A 22,980-nucleotide genomic window follows, 5' to 3' on the forward strand; every position below is an offset into this window, starting at 1 on the left:
TATCTCATCTTGGTCCATACTTGCAAACCCTAAAACTGCAGCAGAAAGTCAGCCCTAATTTGACAACTTTTTGGAAGGGTGAACATGCAGAATTTCGAGTCTGTCTTGTGAAGAGGAACCCTCTTCGTTGGTGTCATCTGTCCTGTCAGCCATAGTGTAATTCCAAGTTCTTGTGCTTTGCGTCTATGCTCAAAAACCAACCAAGGTTCACTTCCTGAGGAAAAAGTGATTCTATCCCGACAATGGAACCATGAAACCGGCCCGTAGGGCGGTGGACTTTGGCTTTCACCCGATAACTTTACTTTAGACATTAGGACACAGAGGAACTTCACAAATAAGCCTGTGTGACTGGAATTCAATACTTCAAGACAAACCACAGCATGGCAGCTAGAGCGCTACCAAGCACACAACGACACCCTATTGGGACCAAATACTAATGCCCCTTTCGGTATCTTTATTCTTATTATACTTAAGGAAAACCAGTAAACTTTTACAAGCTGTCCCACTTTTATCGGGCTGAAATTCCTCTCCTCAACCCGATTTTGGCAACATAACCACAGTAGAAGTCTGCACGAACTAAATCCCAAGTAAACATTGACATTCCACGCATTTTGGAGCACTTTGCAAAACCTGGCAAGAAATTGCAGCTCCTTGAATTCTCTGTTTTGCACTCCGATTCGCGTGCCGATCACTTTTCTGGGTAGCCCTCGAGCTCTCGCACCTGTAGGGTCACTTGCCCCTTGAATTAGACGAGATTCCTCGCGGGAAATCTCTCTAAATTGTCGTGTACAAGCACCCAATGCTTTCCCGAGGCTCCCCTGGCAAATCCTTCCGAACGCTTGCACCTACCCTCACCAAGCTGTCCAAACCTGTCCATGGCTGTAATTGCAGGTTTTTGACCCAATTTCGCCAACATAACGACGCAAAAATCCTTGTAGGTCAAAAGTACACGCCAAGGACACTTTCCCTTGCAGTATGGAAGCTTTCTAGTGAGCTGCAAGTCAATTTCAGCATGCTGTAATTTTTTGTTTTGCCACTATTAGGTGCCTATTGCCTTGTACACGCATCCCAGGGCCTTTCCAAGGCTCCTCTGGCGATTCCCTACAGTTTAGGTACAAAACCCTAAACCTGCAGAAAAACACAGCAAGCAGTAATTCTCTGTTTTGGACCGTTTCGAGCGGACAGAGCACGCCTACGCTTGTCTCAGGTGTTCCCGCACGCAACATGACAATTCCCCTGTAAATCGGACGAGTTTTCGCGCGAGAAAACTCCGTTTTCGCATTCCTTCGCGATGGAACTGTGCGTACCTCAAGGGGATTATCAATTAGCTAATCCGGTTCCTGTACAGAAGGCTCTTGCCTTGGCAAATGCGCATAAAACCCCCAGAACTGCACATGGTTATCTGAGAAGCCCAACTAGAGGGGCATTACCATATGTGCAACGGGGAGAGAGAGATGCGCGAGAGAAAATCGTCGCGCTATATAGAGCAAGGGAGAAGGCAAGCTTTCCATTAAAGCTGTGGTCACCTGCACCCACTACTCACACACACTGTAGCACACTTATTGTGAGTTGAAATCAACGCCCCTCTTGCTGATGCTTCTGGCAATTGCATCTAAAGCCGCCGTGTGTCCAGTTTGCCTCTATTGAGTTAATTTCCTAGTACCCACCAACTTATAGGTGTCACGAGGGGCTTAAATGACTTTGAACCGAGCCTAGACACCCTTTTATTGCTCGGATTCCAATGCCGACAAGCCCGACCATCTCGTGGCGACATGCCCTTCCCGAGTGCGGGGGTGAAACTCTCCGTCGTTCGCCCTTTCACACTGGCCACGCAATGTCCGGCCATTTGCAACTTCCGAAAGAGGGTCCCAAAAATAAACAAAAATCATCGGAAAGAAACAAACGACTCAAGTTAGCAATTGCCATGACCTCGTGATATACCGCCCTCTTATAATCGCACCTATACATGCCATTGATGATTTAGTGTGGTAAGCACCCTATTATCATCACATGTATCTACAAGAAAGACTGCAAAACATGTGTACAAATGACTTAATGAGACCATCATACTTTTGTCAAACAATGTGCACTGCTATTGCACTGAATCCATGAGTACATTTGATGTGCTAGTTCTATCCTTACCCATCTTTGCAGACGTTGGGTTGGGACTTACGTAGGTTGTAACCCAAAGGCCTCAAGGTAAAGCTGCAATACATGTGGTTACTCTGACAGTTCATGCTCTTCCATCCACTTTGCATCCACAGCTGGATAGTTCTTGAACTTAACCAAAAAGCATATTGCAACCTGTTCGCCCTGCCAAAAAGTGATCAAATTAGGGTTGATTTTCTGCTACGTTTTTAGGGTTTGCAAGTATGAACCAAGATGAGATAGGGAGAGGTCTTACGGTGGTAGGTTGGCCACTAGATCTCTTGGGGGAGTGATGTGGGTCCGCCAAGTGGCACGCTGCTCGCCGATTCTCTGAGACGATTGCTTGGATTCTTTGACGCATTGGTAAATTATCTTGAAATTTGAGGTTTCTTCGTGGTGGGTAGCACGCTAAAGTGTTGTGGAATTATGCTCATTTGCAGAGGCAACAGCCTCTTGCACAGGTAAAAGTTAAAGGGGCCAAAATTTGGTGTCTGTCCTGTGAAGAGGGACCCTCTTCCCTGTTGTCATCCGTCCTCGCAACCATAGTGTAATTCCAAGTTCTTGTGCTTTGCGTCTTTGCTCAAAAAACAACCCAGGCTCACTTCTTGAGGAAAAAGTGGTTCTATCCCGACAATTGAACCATGAAACCGGCCCGTAGGGCGGTGGACTTTGGCTCTCACCCGATAACTTTACTTTAGACCTTAGGACACAGGAATTTCACGAATAAGCCTGTGACTGGAATTCAACACTTCAAGACGAACCACGGCCTAGCAGCTAGAGCGCTACCAAGCAGCCAACGACACCCTGTTGGCCCCAAAGACAGGCGCCCTTTTCGGTATTTCTTTATTCTTAGTATACTTGATAAAAACCTGTAAACTTCTACAAGTTGTCCCACTTTTATCGGGCTGAAATTCCTCTACTCTAACCCGATTTCGATAACATAACCACAGTAGAAGTCTCCACAGACAAAATCCCAAGTAAACGTAGACTTTCCACGCACTTTAGAGCACTTTGCAAAACCTGGCGAGAAATTGCAGCTCGTTGAATTCTCTATTTTGCGCTCCGATTCGCGTGTCAATCACTTTTCTGGGTAGCCCTCGAGCTCTCGCACCTGTAGGGTCACTTGCCCCTTAAATTAGCCGAGATTCCTCGCGGGAAATCTCTTTAAATTGTCTTGTACAAGCACCCAATACTTTCCCGAGGCCCCCGTGCCAAATAAACGTTCCGACCCGATTTTGCCAAAATAACGATGCAAAAATACCTGTAGGTCAAAAGTACACGTCAAGGACACTTTCCCTTGCAGTATGGAGGCTTTCTAGTGAGCTGCAGGTCAATTTCAGCATGCTGTAATTTTTTGTTTTGCCACTATTAGGTGCCTACTACCCTGTACACGCATACCAAGGCCTTTTCGAGGCTCCTCTCGCGATTCCCTGCAGTTTAGGTACAAAACCCTAAACCTGTTTGAAAAACATAGCAGGCTGTAATTCTCTATTTTGGACTGTTTCTAGCGGAGAGAGCACATCTACGCGTGTCTCAGGTGCTTTCGCACGCAATAGGACAATTCCCCATTAAATCGAACGAGTTGTCATGCGAGAAAACTCTCCGTTTTCGCATTCCTTCGCGATGGAACTGTGTGTTCCTCAAGGGGATTAGCAATTAGCTAATCCGGTTCCTGTACAGAAGGCTCTTGCCTTGGCAAACGCGCATAAAATCCCAAGAACTATACATGGTCATCTGAGAAGCCCAACTAGAGGGGCATTACCATATGTGCAATGGGGAGAGACAGATGCGCGAGAGCAAATCGTCACGCTAGGTAGAGCAAGAGAAAGGGCAATCCTTCCATTAAAGCTGTGATCACCTGCACCCACTACTCACACACACTGTAGCACACTTATTGTCAGCTGAAATCAGCCCCCTCTTGAAATGGGCGCCCCTCTTGCTGATGCTTCTGGCAATTGCATCTGTAGCCGCAGTGTGTCCAGTTTGCCTCTATTGAGTTAATTTCCTAGTATCCACCAGCTTATAAGTGTCGCGAGGGGCCTAAATGACTTTGAACCGACCCTAGACACCCTTTTACTGCTCGGATTCCAGTGCCGACAGGCCTGACCATCTCGTTGCGACTCGCCGTTGGCCCTTTCACATTGGCCAAGCAATGTCCGGCCATTTGCAACTTCAAAAAGAGGGTCCCAAAAATTAAACAAAAATCATCGAAAAGAAACCAACAACTCAAGTTCGCAATTGCCACGACCTCGTGACATACCGCCCTCTTAAAATCGCAAATATACATGCCATAGATGATTTAGTGTGGTAAGCACTCTATTATCATCACATGTATCCGCAAGAAAGACTGTCAAAACATGTGTACAAATGACTTAATGAGACCATCATACTTTTGTCAAACAATGTGCACTGCTATTGCACTAAATCCATGAGTACATTTGATGTGCTAGTTCTATCATTGCCCCTCCTTTGCAGACGTTGGGTTGGGACATACGTAGGCTGTAACCCAAAGGCCTCAAGGTAAAGCTGCAATACATTTGGTTACTCTGACAGTTCATGCTCTTCCATCCACTTTGCATACATAGGTGGATAGTTCTTGAACTTCACCAAATAGCATCTTGCAACCTGTCCCTTAACTTTTACATGTGCAAGAGGCTCTTGCCTCTACAAACGAGCATAATTCCACAACACTGTAGTGTACTACCCACGACGAAGAAAGCTCAAATTTCAAGATAATTTACCAATGCGTCAAAGAATCCAAGCAATTGTTTCAGAGAATCGGCGAGCAGCGTGTGACCAAGCAGACCCACATCACTCCCGCAGGAGATCTAGTGGCCAACCTACCACCTTAAGACCTCTCCCTATCTCATCTTGGTTCATACTTGCAAACCCTAAAACTGCAGCAGAAAATCAGCCCTAATTTGACCACTCTTTGGCAAGGTGAACATGCAGAATTTCGTGTCTGTCCTGTAAAGAGCAACCCTCTTCCCTAGTGTCATCCGTCCTATCAGCCATAGTGTAATTCCAAGTTCTTGTGCTTTGCGTCTTTCCTCAAAAACCAACCAAGGCTCACTTCTTGAGGAAAAAGTGATTCTACTCCGACAATGGAACCATGAAACCGGCCCGTAGGGCGGTGGACTTTGGCTTTCACCCGATAACTTTACTTTAGACCTTAGGACACAGAGCAACTTCACGAATAAGCCAGTGATGACTGGAATTCAATACTTCAAGACAAACCACGGCCTGGCAGCTAGAGCGCTACCAAGGAGACAACGACACCCTGTTGGCCCCAAATACTGGTGCCCCTTTCGGTATCTTTATTCTTATTATACTTGAGGAAAACCTGTAAACTTCTACAAGCTGTCCCACTTTTATCGGGCTGAAATTCCTCTACTCTAACCCAATTTTGGCAACATAACCGCAGTAGAAGTCTGCACAGACAAAATCCCAAGTAAACATTGACTTTCCACGCACTTTAGAGCACTTTGGAAAACCTAGCGAGAAATTGCAACTCGTTGAATTCTCTGTTTTGCGCTCCAATTCGCGTGCCAATCGCTTTTCTGGGTAGCCCTCGAGCTCTCGCACCTGTAGAGTCACTTGCCCCTTGAATTAGACGAGATTCCTCACGGGAAATCTCTCTAAATTGACTTGTACAAGCACCCAATGCTTTCCCGAGGCTACCCTGGCAAACAAACGTTCCGAACGCTTGCACCTAACCCTCACCAAGCTTTCCAAACCTGTCCATGGCTGTAATTGCAGGTTTTTGACGCAATTTCACCAACATAACGACACAAAAATCCCTGTAGGTCAAGAGTACACGTCACGGACACTTTCCCTTGCGGTATGGAGGCTTTCTAGTGAGCTGCAGGTCAATTTCAGCATGCTGTAATTTTTTGTTTTGCCACTATTAGGTGCCTATTGCCCTGTACACTCATCCCAAGGCTTTTCCGAGGCTCCTCTGGCGATTCCATACAATTTAGGTACAAAACCCTAAACCTGCAGAAAAACACAGCAGGCTGTAATTCTCTGTTTTGGACCGTTTCGAGCGGAGAGAGCACGCCTACGCGTGTCTCAGGTGTTCTCGCACGCAATAAGACAATTCCCTTGTGGATCGGACGAGTTTTCACGCGAGAGAATTCTCTGTTTTTGCATTCCTTCGCGATGGAACTATGCGTACCTTAAGGGGATTAGCAATTAGCTAATCCGGTTTCTGTACAGAAGGCACTTGCCTTGGCAAGCGCGCATAAAACCCCTAGAACTGTACATGGTCATCTAAGAAGCCCAACTAAAGGGGCATTATCATATGTGCAACGGGGAGAGAGAGATGCGTGAGAGCAAATCGTCGCGCTACATAGAGCAAGGGAGAAGGCAAGCTTTCCATTAAAGCTGTGATCACCTGCACCCACTACTCACACACTGTAGCACACTTACTGAGAGCTGAAATCAACCACCTCTTGAAATGGGTGCCCCCTCTTGCTGATGCTTCTGGCAATTGCATATGTAGCCACCATGTGTCCAGTTTGCCTCTTTGGAATTAATTTCCTAGTACCCACCAACTTATAAGTGTCGCGAGGGGCCTGAATGACTATGAACCAAGCGTAGACACCCTTTTACTGCTCAGATTCCAGTGCCGACAAGCCCGACCATCTCCTAGCGACCTACGTTTCCAATTGCGGGTGAAACTCTCGGCCGTTGGCCGTTTCACACAATGTCCGGCCATTTGCAACTTTAAAATGAGGGTCCCAAAAATTAAACAAAAATCATCGGAAAGAAACCAACAACTCAAGTTAGCAATTGCCACGTCCTCGTCACAGTCATAGCCGCCACGCAAAATCTGTTGAGAACGCCGAATACAGCTCTCGCAAAGATGGTGCTCCTGTAGCATAAGAATATCAATGGGACCACCCACTAAGCATCGCTACAACTCTTGTCTCAGATGGCCCCGCTGGCGAACAAACTGAGGTCCTCCAAGGCCCTGTATGTTCCATGAAACTATCCTCATGGGATCAATGGGAGAAAACTGATGATGCCGCTGCAACCAGGCGCACTATCTTTGAGGCTGGTTTGGATGGAGAGTAGTTCGCATCCGAACGACCTCGAGATAAGCGAGTCCGCAACTCGTGTCGAATCCATGCCCAAGAGGCTCGTGCAATCCTCTGGGCCACATCCTCTATCCAAGAGGCTCGTGGGTATATACGTAGCAAGGAGGTAGTTGTGCATCTGCAAAGAAGTGAACCACAATGTGCCTGCATCATGTGGAACTTGGCCAAAGGCCACAAAGTCTGTACAAGATCTGTGGCCTCAAGTTCCTCTGTGTGGTGGGAGGACTCCATGGCCAGAGTCCAAAGCCAGCCAAGCACTGAATCCAGAGTCTAGTCCTGCTGGTCACGACCGCACACTGGAAAAGAGTATCCCACTACAGAGTCCACCGCATCTATACCACGTGCTGCTAGGAACAGGACGTGTACTCGAAAACAGACCACCTCTAGATCGGCATGGGGGTCGCCCAAGAAACGGGTAAAACCATAGTTGAAGAGGTTCCAACGTTTACTGATGTCGAAGGTAGATAGGCCCACTGGTACAACCGCAAAGGCCGAGGTCTCCACCAGAAGAGGAGGTCGGAGAAAGGGGTTGGCTTGAGACTCGAAGGGAAGGTGCTACCCAAGGAGCGGCAGGCAACATGAGAGCGCACAAACCCAGTAGCAGGAGGAGGAGAGGGATGAGGATGCGGTGGAGGGGAGGGGAGGGGAGGGAGGAGGAGGAGGAGGAGGAGGAGGTAGGAAGATTGTGCAGGGAGACGGAGTGGCATCTGGAGGGGAGTCGAAAGGAGGCTGGGGCACTGGTGGAGGGAGAGGTTGCGGTTGGGGGGGTGGGGGTGGCAAGGGTGGAACGGCTCATCCTGCGCTGACCAGGAAGAGGAGGGAGAGTCGATGTCGGTCTCCTGTTTGCAGGGGCCCATGGCGATTCCCCGTAGGGACCCACTCTTGGTAGGGAGCAAGATGGCAGCCACCAAGGCGAGGACCTTGGCCCTGCCAACGGTCGTTGGGAACCTCGTGCCAACTCTCCTCAGGCTCGCGAGCTGTCTCTGCTGGATCTGGATCTCGGACCGTCTCCGAGGCCCCTGTAGGGAGGACCTCTGAGCTTGAAGATGGGCCAGTCCCAGTGCACAAGGACGGTGAAGCCAGTCGGACTCTCCTACGGGCCCGTGTAAGATGGCTTATCTGCCTGCAGATGAAACACCGGTTAGAGAGGCCTGAATACTCCACTCTCTAGCTGATCCACCCTCCATCCACCCGAGGTAGAAGAACCTCCTTCGGGAGGGTGTGAGTGTCCTGAACAAGGACCCGTACAGTGGGTAACCTAGCGGCCTTGGCGACAACTGAAGCTGAACTGCGTCAAGTTTCCAAGACCACCCCGAACATGGAGCCAATCCTGGAAATCAAAGGGAGATATTCTCGCCTCAATTCAGGAAAGCAGACTGAGATGGGGAAAATTGCCTCCTCCTCGAGAACATCTGTAGTCGGGTCGAAGCCATGGCGCCACTGACGGAAAAAAGTATGAGCCGCCCGAATGCCGAGCGGGCTCATTGAAACCACTTTGACCGCCATCTCTAGAGACTCAAACTCAATCTGGTAATAGGCTCTCCCAAGAAGCTGCACATTAATGACCTTGCCCACTTCAGTGAGGAGCCGGGCCTGGTGTAGGTCCTCACCTTGCCTCTGTTGGGCCGAGTGCCAACAATCTTGCAGATGACAATAAACCGAAGCAAGTTGTGGCCAGTCTGAAATAGCTAGAACCTTTGTTGGGTCCATACGTACTTGATTATGGGAGACAATGTGTCCCAGATAGTGAATCTCTGTCAAGAATAATTTAATCTTAACTTGAAGTTTATGATGTTGCAATTCTTCAAAGAGAGTCAAGGCAACCACTAACTACACCCCATTCCAGCTAGCTTTCGGCCTAGAAGCAATTGCACCATATGAGTTCAACTCAGGATCAACAAGAGTGGGAAGTGTTCGTGTCATAGCGGGGATTGCTTCAGCAAACCTCTCCCGTCTCTCAATGTTAGAAGAAAGCAGGAGGTTAGCTTCGCATGCTCTCCAAGCTGAGCAACTTCGTCGCAAAGCGTGGCATGATCACCATCTCCGAAAGCCATAAATAACGCAAGGTTCCCTGGTACCACTTTATCAAGCTAAGTATCTGAAGAAAGCTAAGAAGCTGGTCCCAGCCTGGCAAGGGCCATTCATGGTACAAGAGATTTTTCCACAGGGGGCTATCCAGTTAATCACTTTGGCAGGAGTTCCTTTGCCACTGGTAAATGGATCAAGAATAAAGTGCTATCACTCACTTGCCTGACTCTTTAGAATCTGGTTTTTCATCTTAGTTGTAATCCAAGTTATGGTTAAAATTCTCCTTGTTTTACTGCATGCATCAAATTGCTTCTCATCTCATTGATATAATTCGGGTTGGATTCCAGCTACGATCCAGCCTTTTCTTTTTAATTAGTTGAATCCACTCATAGATGGGATAATCATCTTCCTACTGTTTCTGTATCCGTGTCTATCTGTATCCCTAAGTATCTCTATCTCTAGTCCTTACAGGTTAGAGCTCTCTCTCTCTCTCTCTCTCTCTCTCTCTCTCTCTCTCTCTCTCTCTCTCTCTCTCTCTCTCTCTCTCTCTCTGTTAGACCTAGCCGTTTCTCTCTTCTTCCTCCTCAGCCTCCCCCTGGGCGAGGGGCTGCTCTGTGGGGGGGCATCAAGCCCTAGCTCGCCCCCTCCCTCCCAACTCAGATCGAACCGGCCTGGTCCCGGCTCACCCTGCGCGGCCTGGTCTCGGCTTCCTGCGCGACCTGGCCCTGCGTGGTCATCTGCGACCTTGCCCGATTCCGCCTCTGTCAACCTGCTCGGCAACCTGCCTTGCCCAATTCCGCCCCCGTCAAGCAGTTCTGCTCGGTGGTGCCCTGCTCCATTTCGCATTCGGCAACCCGCCTTACCTCACCTTATGAACCGAACCGCCTTAACCTTTTACCTAAGGGGTTTGTGTACCTAAGGGTCTGTGTGAGTGAAGGTGATTCTCACCCTTGGCTTCCGACCTCAACCACAAGAAAGTCGGCATTAACCCCGACCTAAGGTGACTGTCTCGAGAAGGAGACTGATTCGAGAAGGTCCCAAGCAACTCACCCTTGGCATCCATGGCTACCCGGGCCTCGTCCCGAGGTAAGCTCAGCTTCGCTGGAGTCGTAGCAACACCTCCCAAGGCAGACAACATCACCCGCCTCCAAGCCGAAGTCGAAAACCTCCGTAAGGAGAATGACAAGCTGAAACAAAGGCTTACAGTTTTCGAAGCTCAGCTTGCCACAATAGAGAATCGCAAGGAGGAGGAGCTGAAGCAGATCGAAATCAAGCTCACGAAGGCAAAAGAAGAAGTAGAGACGACCGTCACAAAGGAGGTCAAAACTCAAATACAAGAGGTAATCTCTCACAGGCTCGAAGATCGCGTGGCCTCCACATTACGTGAACAGCAACGGCAAGAGGAAATCGCCCTCAATGTTCGCATTGGAGGGCTCCCAAGCGATTGGAAAGGGGAGGGAGACCTCAGTCACGAGTCATTTGCCCGCATCCAATCCGCAATCCCCATGATACAGTGTGATCTGGCAACCCTCACTTCTCTTACACACGAACCTCGCACCAATCATGCAATCTACACCTTCAAAACCAAGGCGGACCGAATCAAATTTCTTGAGCAATCAAGGCTTCTCAAGGACACCAAAATATGGTTTGCAGAAGATCTTACACCTGCACAACTCAAGCAAAAGAAAGTAGAACTACAAAAGGTGCGAGAAACGCGCCCAGCAGGGAAATGGGCAGTCTACCGAAGAGGTAAAGCCATTATTCAAGAGTTTCGCACTCCCAAACCCGCTCCCTTCACACCCCTTTCTGAATAGATTTTATTCATCTTATTATCTCTCACCTTCTTTTTGGACCCTCAGTCCTTAACTGAGATGTATCCCCAAAACCTCCCACGTTCGTAATGTTTTGCCTTGGGTCCCATAGGTCATATTTGACCTCCGTGGACGATAATACAATCTATCTATCTATCTATCTCTCTGTCCTTGTGGATTATCTCTAGTCCTTACAGGTTATAGCTCTCTCTCTACTACACACTCTCTCTCTGGCCCTGTGGATTTCTTCAAAATGTCCGAGGTACAACTCTAGTAGGACAGAATATGGCCTTTTTCTTGGTATTGTTCCTAGCACTACTCTGGTGCATCTCTATCTGTCTATCCCGTATCTCTCTCACACGTACTCACACACACTAATGTCGCTTCTCACACAAACACAGTTCCAAAACAAAGCTCCTGCTCCGCAATATCCTTCCTCTATGTTTCCACTCCTCTTTGTACTTTTTACACTATCTCTCCTGATCGGCCATTAATTCTTCAACATCTACTCTCTCTCTCTCTCTCTCTCTCTCTCTCTCTCTCTCTCTCTCTCTCTCTCTCTCTCTCTCTCTCTCTCTCTCTCTCTCTCTTCTCCGAATTGTTGCTACTGCCGTTGTATCACAAGGCATCTCTGGAAAACAGAACCTGAAGCTGCTGCTGCAACTGCAGGCACGCTATTGCCTGCTGCCTACCTACCTCAAAAGCTTCCTTTTGTTGTTGCCGCTTTCTGCTTCCGTTTACTAAGTGGAGCCGGAGCTGAGTACCGAATTCTCCCTGCTGATCATCCTCTGGGAACTACTTACTTTCTACTTGCTTTCCCTCTCGCCTTTAGCCGAACAAAGCTCCCCTTGCCCCTACCCTAAAATAACCCACCGCCCTAACCAACCCCTCCCCTAGGCCCTACACACTTTTAACCTCGCCCCTACCCTCCCCCTCACACCCCCTCGCCCCTACTCTCCCCTCGCCCCTACCCTCCTATTGGCCCTCGCCCCTACCCTCCCCTTACTCCAACCTCGCCCCTACCCACTCTCTTTGGCCCTCGCCCCTACCCACCCCCTCGCCCCTACCCTCCCCTTACTCCCCTCTCTCTCGCCCCTACCCACCCCTCATCACTCTCGCCCCTACCTATCTACAAAACCTCGCCCCTACCCACCCTCTCTAGCCTTGCCCGTGCCCACCCTCTTTGGCCCTCGTCCCTACCCACCAACCCCTACTCGCCCCTAACCAACCCTACCCGTACTCCCCTCGTCCCTATCCAACATAACCCTCGCCCCTACTCGACGTACCCTACCCAGCATATTCGCCTCCCCTACCCAGTTTAATTTTAACTTCGTCCTCTTCCTGCATCTGCCGCCTGACTCTTCTTCCTTGCGTAATCAAGCTTTTTTCAAGTGCAGCGCTACAGCTAGGAATCTGGGAGTAGAGTTCATCTGCACACTAGCCAAAGAGCGTTACATCTCACACTGCACAATGGCTGGTACAAGCAAACAAGCTAGGAAGAAGAAAGCTTTGTCTTGACAGAGGCCAACTGAAACATCCCATAGTTCTGCAGAGGAAGAGGATGTGGATACCTCCCATGGCCTCACCGATGTGTTCTCCACTGATCACAGTGATGAGAATTACAAAGCGTCTGACTCACGCTCTGCTTCTGACTCTGACTCTGACTCTGAGTCTTCTAGCAAAGAGGAAGAGGAAGATGATGAACACGAAGATGCTGTGAAAAACCAAAAGAAGAGGAAATCCATCATGCAGGTATTGAGTCATCAAATTCCTCGGCCTCCTTCTTCCAAAACCCAAACCAAGTTCACTTTGATCTTCCATCTGCAGCAGCCTCATCCGTCTCTTCGAGAAGTCTTATCAAAAGATCAACTACATACGCTAGGTCTGTCAGCATTAGCAGACACCGATCTGCCTTTTGATATTCCCGTGGATATGGTGCATGAAGTTCTCAAGTTTTTTCCCAAAGTCAGAGGACACCCACTGACTGCTACACGCATTGGTCACGCTTTGGGGATGACAACCTTTCCTGCAGTAACACCGGCTACGAGAACCTATTCACAACTTTCGAAAGATGCGACAATCGAGGCATGCAAAGAGCTACTTAGTACGAGTCATGCTGACAGGAATAAAAAGCTCTGGGCCATTTTCAAGTACTACTTTTAGGTCAGAGCTACTAAAGTAAGCAAGGGCAAGGGCAGGGGCAGATGTGACGTGCCTACTATATTCTCGCACTGCGAAGGCCTATACTACCTCATCCACACCATCCCGTGTGGCTTTCATCAAATTCTATTTACCTCTTTACAATCGCGGGCAAAAAGATTCAGAGCTCAGGTGCAATCTGTGCAATCTAGCTTTCCATGCTTTGCAGCTCCCATGTTGGCCTGGGTCATTAACATACTTGTTAGTCCTATGGATGTGGATGCGGATATGCGGCGTAAAATCTCTAAGGCAAAAGGAAAAGATATTGAACAGACAATGGATCTCCCTGGGAAGCTAAAGAAAAAGAGGGCAAAGGTAGTGAAGGACACAGTAGAATCTTTAGTATCCCTGCCAGTCTCGTAAAGCCAGCAGCTTCGAGTGAAGCAACCTGTTCGACGTTCCTCGCATACTGCCGCTACTGATTCGATGGTAAGTTCAGGTGGTGCAGATCACACTATGCATGTCACAGCTTTGGCTTCTACAGTGTGTGTTCCTCTCTCTACTGCTGCTATTTTTACCCCTACCACAGTGACTAGCTCCCACGTCCCAGTGGGAGTTGCTTCTTCTCCTATGCCTAGTCCTGCTGCAACCACTCCCACCATCTCTACTCCGACAGAGAGGCATGCTCCCAGTCCACCGCGAGCACTGCCACTTGCCACACCAGTCCCACCAGCTCTACTACTTACCAGCTCTCTTCACCCTGACACTGTTACAGGACCTTCCACAGGGTCGGATATAACCGGCCTATACAACGTAGAGGGCGGTACTATTTCAATTACCTGTTAACTTTACACAGAGCACTGAGAAGGGAAGAGAACACAGTTGCGTCCAGCGACTAGAATGTCACTGCGCACACGAGACCGACACCCTGTAGGCCCCAAAGACTGGCGCCCCTTTCGGTATTTCTTTATTCAAATTAAGGTAGATGATCCGACCACTTAGCACAAGCTTTCACAAAGCTGTCCAAACCTGGCGAGGGCTGAAAACGCAGGTTTTCGACCGGATTTCGACAGAATAACGGCGCAAAAACCCCTGTAGGTCAAAAACACCTGTCTAGGACGGATTCCCTCGATATCTGGAAGCTTTTTGATGAGCTGTCACAGAAATTCAGCGGGCTGTAATTCTCTGTTTTTCAATGCCGGGAGCCCAAAAGCCTGTACACGCATCCCAAGGCTCTCACGAGGCTCCCCCGATGTTCCCTTGCAGTTTAGGTGCAAAACCCTAAACCTGTAGAAAAACACAGCAGGCTGTAATTCCCTGTTTCGGATTGTTTTTAGCGGATCGAACACGCCTACGCGTGTCCCAAGGGCTCCCGCACGCAATGGGACAGTTCCCCTGTGAATTGGACGAGTTTTCACGCGAGAAAACTCTCCAAACTCGCAATCTTTCGTGATGCAACTGTGCGTACCTGTGGGGGATTAGCAATTAGCTAATCCAGTTCTTGTTCCGAAGGCTCTTGCCTTGGCAAACGCGCATAAACCCCCAGAACTGTACATAGGTCAAATGAGAAGCCCACTAGTGGGGCATAACATACTGTACGTAGGGGAGAAAGAGAGCAGTATGTAGCGTGCGGGGCATCACTCCCGTCACCATACTGTGCATAGAGGGCAAGGTAAGCATTCCATAGCTTCTGTACCTGCTACAATCCACCTGATGCTGAAAATGGCGCCCCCTTTGTTGATATGCGGCTCGTTTTTGCCTCCCAGAGTGGCAGAATCGCTCACAGGCTGACACGTCGCCCAGTTTCCGAGTTTGGGCTTTCCCTGCTAAAAATATCTCAACTGGTGCGTCAGTTGACTTGGCAGCAGAGCAATAAAATGTTCCCCTTGTCATTCCAGAGCTAATGACGCGAACACATTTTCCGGTCAAAAATAGGAGTTCCCTAAATTTTAGGAGATGCTTCCATGGCATCCCTATCGGTCTCCTGACCATCATTGAAGACTACCATTTGACCAACATCTACAATGTGGGTTAATTTACTGGCCCCTTTCAACTTATAAAGTTGCAGTGACTTGACGGGTGGCCCAAATTCCAGTTTGGCGCACACGAGCTTCCATGCTCATCAGAATTCAGTGCTAACTGGCCCGGGCAGTCGCTGTCTGACCGACCTAGATCCCCGATGTGAGAAACCCATTTGGCTGCAACCGTTTCACACTGGCCATGCAATGTCCACTTGCACCTTTTCAAGGGTTCCGGGACAAACAAGTAAAAATAAAATAAATATATCTAATACTTATTTACGGAAGGCAACAAGAAAAATACACCTCCTGGTGACACACCCCACCCTTGAAATACTGCAAGCGACCTCGCTTGCATGCCAATAATACATGCAGATATCTCCTGATATCACATATATTCTATGATGGGAATCCAAGATATACATGCTTCCGGAAATGTAGCGTTGGACGATTAAACAATCCCACCAACCTGGCTACGACACATATATCAAGCATAGAAGTCTTCTAGTGTACTCTTGAGCACAAACTTCTCTAGCTAAATTCTGTATGGAAAGAGTAGATACAATTGCTTAACTACTCTCTTGAGCATCATAAACCATGCTCTTGCCTTGCTCCAAAAAGGTTGCATCAAGTCACTGTGGGTTCCACTTGAAAGGCTTCAAGATACAATTGCAATAGCTGAGGTGAATCAAGCAATTCATACTTTTCCATCCATTTGGCATCTAATGATGGATAGTTCTTGAACTTCACCAAATAGCGTCTTGCAACCTTTCCTCTAACCTTTCTTTCTTTATGTGCCAATATCTGTTCAGGAACAAGGATTTCATCCAATTCTTCCACTTCGGGTTGTTCCTCATCAAGCATATTCTCTCGCACATCACCAACAAAGGGCCTTAGAAGGCTTACATGAAAAGCATTATGTATTTTCCAGCCTTCTGGTAGCTTTAACCTGTAAGCTACATCGCTGATCTTTTCTGAAATCTGAAAAGGACCATAATATCGCATACTGAGCTTAGAAAACAAGCGTTCCTTGCCTTTCCTTTTCCTTACCCTGGCCTTTTCAAAGCGCAAAAGTACCCAATCACCAAGTGAAAATACAAGTTCACGACGGTGACGATCAGCAGCTTTCTTTTGCTTAGCCTGAGTCTTCTCAAGAGCAATCTTTATCTTCCTGTATGTTTCATCCATATCTTGCACATACTTGTCTGCCTCAAATATCTTGTCCTTGGTCTGCAAAATGGGTGGGACTTTCTTTCCTCCTTCCACTATCTCAAATGGTGCCTTACCTGTTGATGTATGCACAGTGTTATTGTAAGCATATTCAACCAATGGGAGATGGTGTTCCCAAGTTGCCTTGTGCTCTGAGACATAACATTTGAGTAGGTCCAAGACAGTAGAATTTGCCTCTTTTGACTGTCCATCAGTTTGCGGATGAAACGAAGAAGAGAACTTGAGCGTAGTGCCCATGTTCTCAAACAATGCCTTCCAAAAAAGACTCGTCATACGTGGATCCCTGTCACTGACAATTGACTAAGGCATCCCATGATATTTAAAGATATTGCTCATGAATATCTTGACGATGTGTTCTGGCTTTATCTTCTTCCTAACAGGAATGAAATGGGCCTGCTTACTAAACCTACAAATGATAGTCCAAATCCCATCATTTCCTGTTTGCGTCCTTGGAAGATCAAAGATAAAGTCCATTGCTATACTTTCCCATGGCCTATCAGGGATCGGCAATGGCTACAACAATCCCGGTTGCTTTTGTCTGTCAAATTTGACTTTTTGGCATACTAAGCATGATCTTACAAATGTGTCAACATCTTGACGCAAAGCTGGCCAATAGAAGAATGCCTCAACCCCTTTCACTGTCGCATCAATTCCACGATGCCCAGCATAAGGTGGAGCACGACTTTCCATCAAAATCTTTGGCCGTAACTGTTTAGTAACGCATAACTTTCCATGCATCATGAGAAAGTCATTCTTAAGCATATAGTGCTCATGATGTTGCCCATCAACAAGCTGGTCATAGATCCTTGCAAAATCTGAATCTTCAGCATATTGTGTCTTCATTTCGTCTAGTTCACAATGGTACGGAATTGACACTGCTGAAATTTGGGGCTTTCGTGACAACGCATCAGCCACCACATTCTTTTTCCCTTGCACATGCACAATCTGAAAATGGAACATTGACAAGATGTTTGCCCATCGCATGTGCTTCTCAGACAAATTCACCTGTGTAAGAAAATATCGCAAGGTTTGATGATCCGTTTGGACAACAAAATCAGCCCCTAGCAAATAGTGTTTCCAACTAGTGAGAGCATGAATTACTGCCAGCAATTCTTTCTCATAGACTTGGAAGTTCCTTTCAGTCTTCAAAAGAATTCTGCTCTCATATGCGACTACTCGGCCATTCTGCATTAGAACTGCACCAAGACTATGGCCACACGCATCACATTGAACCACGAAAGGTTTAGAAAGATCTGGCAAAATAATTACCGGATCTGAAGTCAGCTTCTCTTTCATGTGTTTGAACACTAAAATTTCCTTGGATATCCACTTGAAAGTAACTCCTTTTCCTTGCAGTGCATGGAGTGGAGAAGCAATCTCAGCAAAATTTCAGATGAACCTCCTGTAATAGGAACATAAGCCTAGAAAGCTTCGAATGTCATGTACGGACTTCAAGTCTGGCCATGACCTAATTGCTTCCACTTTAGCGGGATCCATGCGTACCCCATCCTTTGAAACAATGTGCCCAAGGAAGTGAATTTCTTGCAAAAAGAACTCACTTTTCTTCGCATTGATGAGTAGCCTATTCTTGCGTAGCTCGTTGAAAACTGCGGTCAAGTGATCCCTATGCTCCTCTTCAGACTTTGAGTAGATAATCATGTCATCAAAGAAGGTACCCACAAAGTTTCTATGTGGTCTAAAAATTATGTCCATCATTCTATTAAATGTGGCAGGAGCTTTTGTGAGACCAAATGGCATGACAAGAAACTCATAGAGACCAAATGTTGTCCTGAACGCAGTCTTATGGACATCTTCTGGTCTAATGCGTATCTGATGATACCCGCTCTTTCGGTCTATTCTTGTAAACAATGACGCTCCCTCAAGCCGATCAAGAATGTCATCTATCCTCGGTATGGGGAACCTGTTCTTGATAGTATTCTTATTCAAGGCGTGATAGTCAATGCACATGCACCATGAACCATCCTTCTTCTACACTAAGAGTACAGGCGAACAAAAAGGGGATGAACTGGGCTGAATCAGCCCCTTCTCTAAAAGCTCGTTGACCTGACCCATAATCTCTTTCTGCTGGGCTGCACTAACCCTGTATGGTGGTCTATTCGGTGGACTAGAACCTGGCACAAGATCTATAGTATGATCCTCAGGTCTCTCAGGAGGTAACTCCCCTCGCAAAGAGTCCGAAAAACAATCACTAAAACCACTCAAAAAAGTTGACTTGTCTTTATCTAAGGTAGACAAATTAGATACAACTTGAGGTACTTCTTTTGCAAAGATCAAGTACGCAGAAAGATCTTTTTGTTGTAAGTATCCACCATAGCATGCAACCTGTAACACCATGGGATACCCAATAACATATCACAGCCCTCAAGCGGCATAATATGAAATTCTTCCGCATCCACATAGCTCTGAATGTGCAGACGAAGCTTTCCCAGAATGGGAGTAACAGGCTCTGAATGTCCTGGGCATGCCAAACCTGCTTCGCCTGTCATACCCATCTCCTCTGAACGAATGCCCAACTTTGATGCCAATTCTGGTGACATGAAATTTGCACGGGCTCCTGGATCAAAGAAAACCAGCACTGTCTGGTCTCTAACTTTGCCCCAAGCTCTGCACAGCTCCGTGGCATCTGTGTTTGGCTGATCTTCAACCAAATCTGGAACAAGTCCTGCACTCGGCTTTGGCTTCTTCCCTTTATGGTCTGACTTGTCATCCTTATCCTGTGACTTCTTCTGTGGGCACTCATTTGCAAAGTGTCCTTCCTATTCACAAATGTAGAGCATTTCTTGGCCTCCCTAAGAGCTTTCCTTTCTTGAAAAGTTTTGCCAAAAAAATGCCTTTTTTGTCCTTGTCCTCGTTGCGAAGAAGATTTCGATTGCTTCTTGGACGTATCAGCTTCTTGAGTGGAGGGCTTCTTTGCAGGAGACTCAGAAGGCTTTGCTGCAACATTGCCCTTGCCTGAAAACTGTTTGCCCTGGGCCCCTTTCTTGTGGCTATTAAATCCATCGGAATCTCCCTTCGACAGATTGTTGGCCACTCTTGCATTCTCTATCAATTGAAACATATTCATGACAGTAGTCTTTGTGCAGTAGTCCCTAATTTTCTTGGGCAATCCGCAACAGTACTTCTCAATTTGTTCTGACAAAGGCACAAACCTGTAAGAGGTGACTGGCAACAATGCGGCCCAAAACCGTTTATTGTACTCTTCTAGATCCGCACACTGTTTAGCATTCAACTCGTGCCATTCCGTCATTACATCCACTTCAAAAGTGTTTGTCAACCATGCAGGCACAAAAAGTTGTTTGAGTTGGACCCACGTTGTTGGGGCTTGACCTTGGTTCAACAATGCGGTCCACCATTGAAGCGCATTCCCTTTCAAGAAAGTGGCAGCCTTGCGTATCTTTGAAGATTCCGTGAAGTTGCCTCCAGCATAAGCTGCATCGAACTGCTGTATGAAGGTCAAAGCCTTTAATTGGTCCTCAGTTCCTCTGAAAGTTTCAAACTTCACTCCCTGCCCACCTTCCTTGTAATCCTTAGGCTGACTCAAAGGAGCCACATTATCATAAACAGGTGCCTGTAGCAGTGGTGCTCCATGAGTGTTCATTCCAACACTCGCATCAACTGTTTTCCCTATCATATCTGCATTTTGTACCTATGGCTGCGAAAAACCAGCCATACCAAATTGTGTTCCAGGCACTCGAAACCGGCCATAGGCACCCTGAAAACCTGGTTGGACACCCATGTTCGCGTACATATGGTTACCCATGCCTGTTTGCATTGTCCCGAACACATTCCCTGGCATATAACCTGTGGAAGGTCCAGCCATAGCTTGAAACCCTGAACCACCTCCAAAATAACCAGGATAAGTATTAGGTAATGGAAGGGTCTAACACATAGCCTGTTCATTGCTCCCTTGACCATTCACAAACGGTTCCTGTCCACCTAAAGCAAGTTGCTTTGGATCATTGGACACCACTAGTTGCTCAACCACATGGGCTTTCCCTCGAGCATCATGAGTCCTCTGCGCATTGGAAATCTCCTTTTCCTGCAACGGCTCAGTCATGCCCTGTGTAGGAGGCTGAAAACCCTGTGTCGGAGCCTGTAAGAATTCCTGCATCCTTGGGTTGTTAGCCAACTGCTGAAACATGTCCATGCAACAACGCAGTTGAGTTCTAAACAACCTGTCCTCTTCTTGAAGAGTTGAAGGAATTTTCTCTGTGCCATGTGAGGAAGATCCCTCTTCAGGTACTTGGTCTCTCTTCTCTGCCATATCGACAAGCTCTGTGTTGCTTTCACCCACAACAATCCACGCTGCACTTTTTGAAGAAAAAGTGACTATCCCGTCGATGGAACCATATAACCGGCCTATACAACGTACAGGGCGGTACTATTTCAATTACCTGTTACCTTTACACAGAGCACTGAGAAGGGAAGAGAACACAGTTGCGTCCAGCGACTAGAATGTCACTGCGCACACGAGACCGACACCCTGTAGGCCCCAAAGACTGGCGCCCCTTTTGGTATTTCTTTATTCAAATTAAGGTAGATGATCCGACCACTTAGCACAAGCTTTCAAAAAGCTGTCCAAACCTGGCGAGGGCTGAAAACGCAGGTTTTCGACCGGATTTCGACAGCATAACAGCGCAAAAACCCCTGTAGATCAAAAACACCTGTCTAGGACATATTCCCTGGATATCTGGAAGCTTTCAGGTGAGCTGTCACAAAAATTCAGCGGGCTGTAATTCTCTGTTTTTCAATGCCGGGAGCCCAAAAGCCTGTACACGCATCCCAAGGCTCTCACGAGGCTCCCCCGATGTTCCCTTGCAGTTTAGGTGCAAAACCCTAAACCTGCAGAAAAACACAGCAGGCTGTAATTCCCTGTTTCGGATTGTTTTTAGCGGAGCGAACACGCCTACGCGTGTCCCAAGGGCTCCCGCACGCAATGGGACAGTTCCCCTGTGAATTGGACGAGTTTTCACGCGAGAAAACTCTCCAAACTCGCAATCTTTCGTGATGGAACTGTGCGTACCTGTGGGGGATTAGCAATTAGCTAATCCAGTTCTTGTTCCGAAGGCTCTTGCCTTGGCAAACGCGCATAAACCCCCAAAACTGTACATAGGTCAAATGAGAAGCCCACTAGTGGGGCATAACATACTGTACGTAGGGGAGAAAGAGAGCAGTATGTAGCGTGCGGGGCATCACTCCCGTCACCATACTGTGCATAGAGGGCAAGGTAAGCATTCCATAGCTTCTGTACCTGCTACAATCCACCTGAGGCTGAAAATGGCACCCCCTTTGTTGATATGCGGCTCGTTTTTGCCTCCCAGAGTGGAAGAATCGCTCACAGGCTGACACGTCGCCCAGTTTCCGAGTTTGGGCTTTCCCTGCTAAAAATATCTCAACTGGTGCGTCAGTTGACTTGGCAGCAGAGCAATAAAATGTTCCCCTTGTCATTCCAGAGCTAATGACGTGAACACATTTTCCGGTCAAAAATAGCAGTTCCCTAAATTTTAGGAGATGCTTCCATGGCGTCCCTATCGGTCTCCTGACCATCATTGAAGACTACCATTTGACCAACATCTACAATGTGGGTTAATTTACTGGCCCCTTTCAACTTATAAAGTTGCACTGACTTGACGAGTGGCCCAAATTCCAGTTTGGCGAGCACGAGCTTCCATACTCATCAGAATTCAGTGCTAACTGGCCCGGGCAGTCCCTGTCTGACCGACCTAGATCCCTGATGTGAGAAACCCATTTGGCTGCAGCCGTTTCACATTGGCCATGCAATGTCCCCTTGCACCTTTTCAAGGGTTCCGGGACAAACAAGTAAAAATAAAATAAATATATCTAATACTTACTTACAGAAGGCAACAGGAAAAATACACCTGCTGGTGACATCGGACTCTACATCATTTTCTCGGCTATCTGAGGCTATATTGCAGGAGTCTAGGCAAGCCATTGCGACCATTGAGCTAGGAGCAGAGCGTTTAGCAGCAACACCAGCGTCACGCACCTACTTACGCAGCTATGGAGGGATCTTTGCGAGTTGCTGAGAGCGCCATCGCCAATAGGGATGCCACTATTTTCGCACTTCAACAGGCCCTGAAGTCAAAGTCTCAAGTGATTGGTGACCTTCAAAATCAAGTACAAGGATTTAGAGAATTGCTCTTACATGAAAATAGGGCAACCCAACCAACGATGATGGGTATGGGGTATGGGTGGACTGGAGCAGGTACACCAGTGCAGCATGCAACAACGGGTCCTTCTCAGCAATTTATGGGACTTTACTCACAGACTCCAGTTCTTGTTCAGTACTACAATCAACAACAACAGTATCCTCAGTCGTCACCATTGCCTCAGATGCAAAATGTGACTTGTTGTGACGGAATTGTTGGAGCACATCGCCATGGCTGTGTTACTCGACGTCCTCAGTACACTACAGGACAGGTACTACCATCTGCCTAGCATGTGGCTGATCTCTTCCCAGGG

At 47.5% G+C, this 22,980-nt stretch overlaps 2 protein-coding genes across 3 annotated transcripts in view; one reads left to right on the forward strand and one right to left on the reverse strand.

The window, feature by feature from the left end:
- Window positions 1-22,980, reverse strand: part of LOC147437855 (protein ANTI-SILENCING 1-like) — a 180,566-nt gene that overhangs the window by 83,110 nt on the left and 74,476 nt on the right. The window lies entirely within an intron of this gene.
- On the forward strand, window positions 10,340-11,144 carry LOC147437856 (uncharacterized). Its single transcript, XM_086485928.1, is given in 2 exon segments — window positions 10,340-10,960; window positions 10,962-11,144. Coding segments are annotated over 2 exon segments (804 nt in total).

Source organism: Adiantum capillus-veneris, chromosome 17 (genome assembly GCF_014529385.1).
Source record: "Adiantum capillus-veneris isolate H3 chromosome 17, ASM1452938v2, whole genome shotgun sequence".
NCBI classification, from domain to species: Eukaryota; Viridiplantae; Streptophyta; class Polypodiopsida; order Polypodiales; family Pteridaceae; genus Adiantum; species Adiantum capillus-veneris.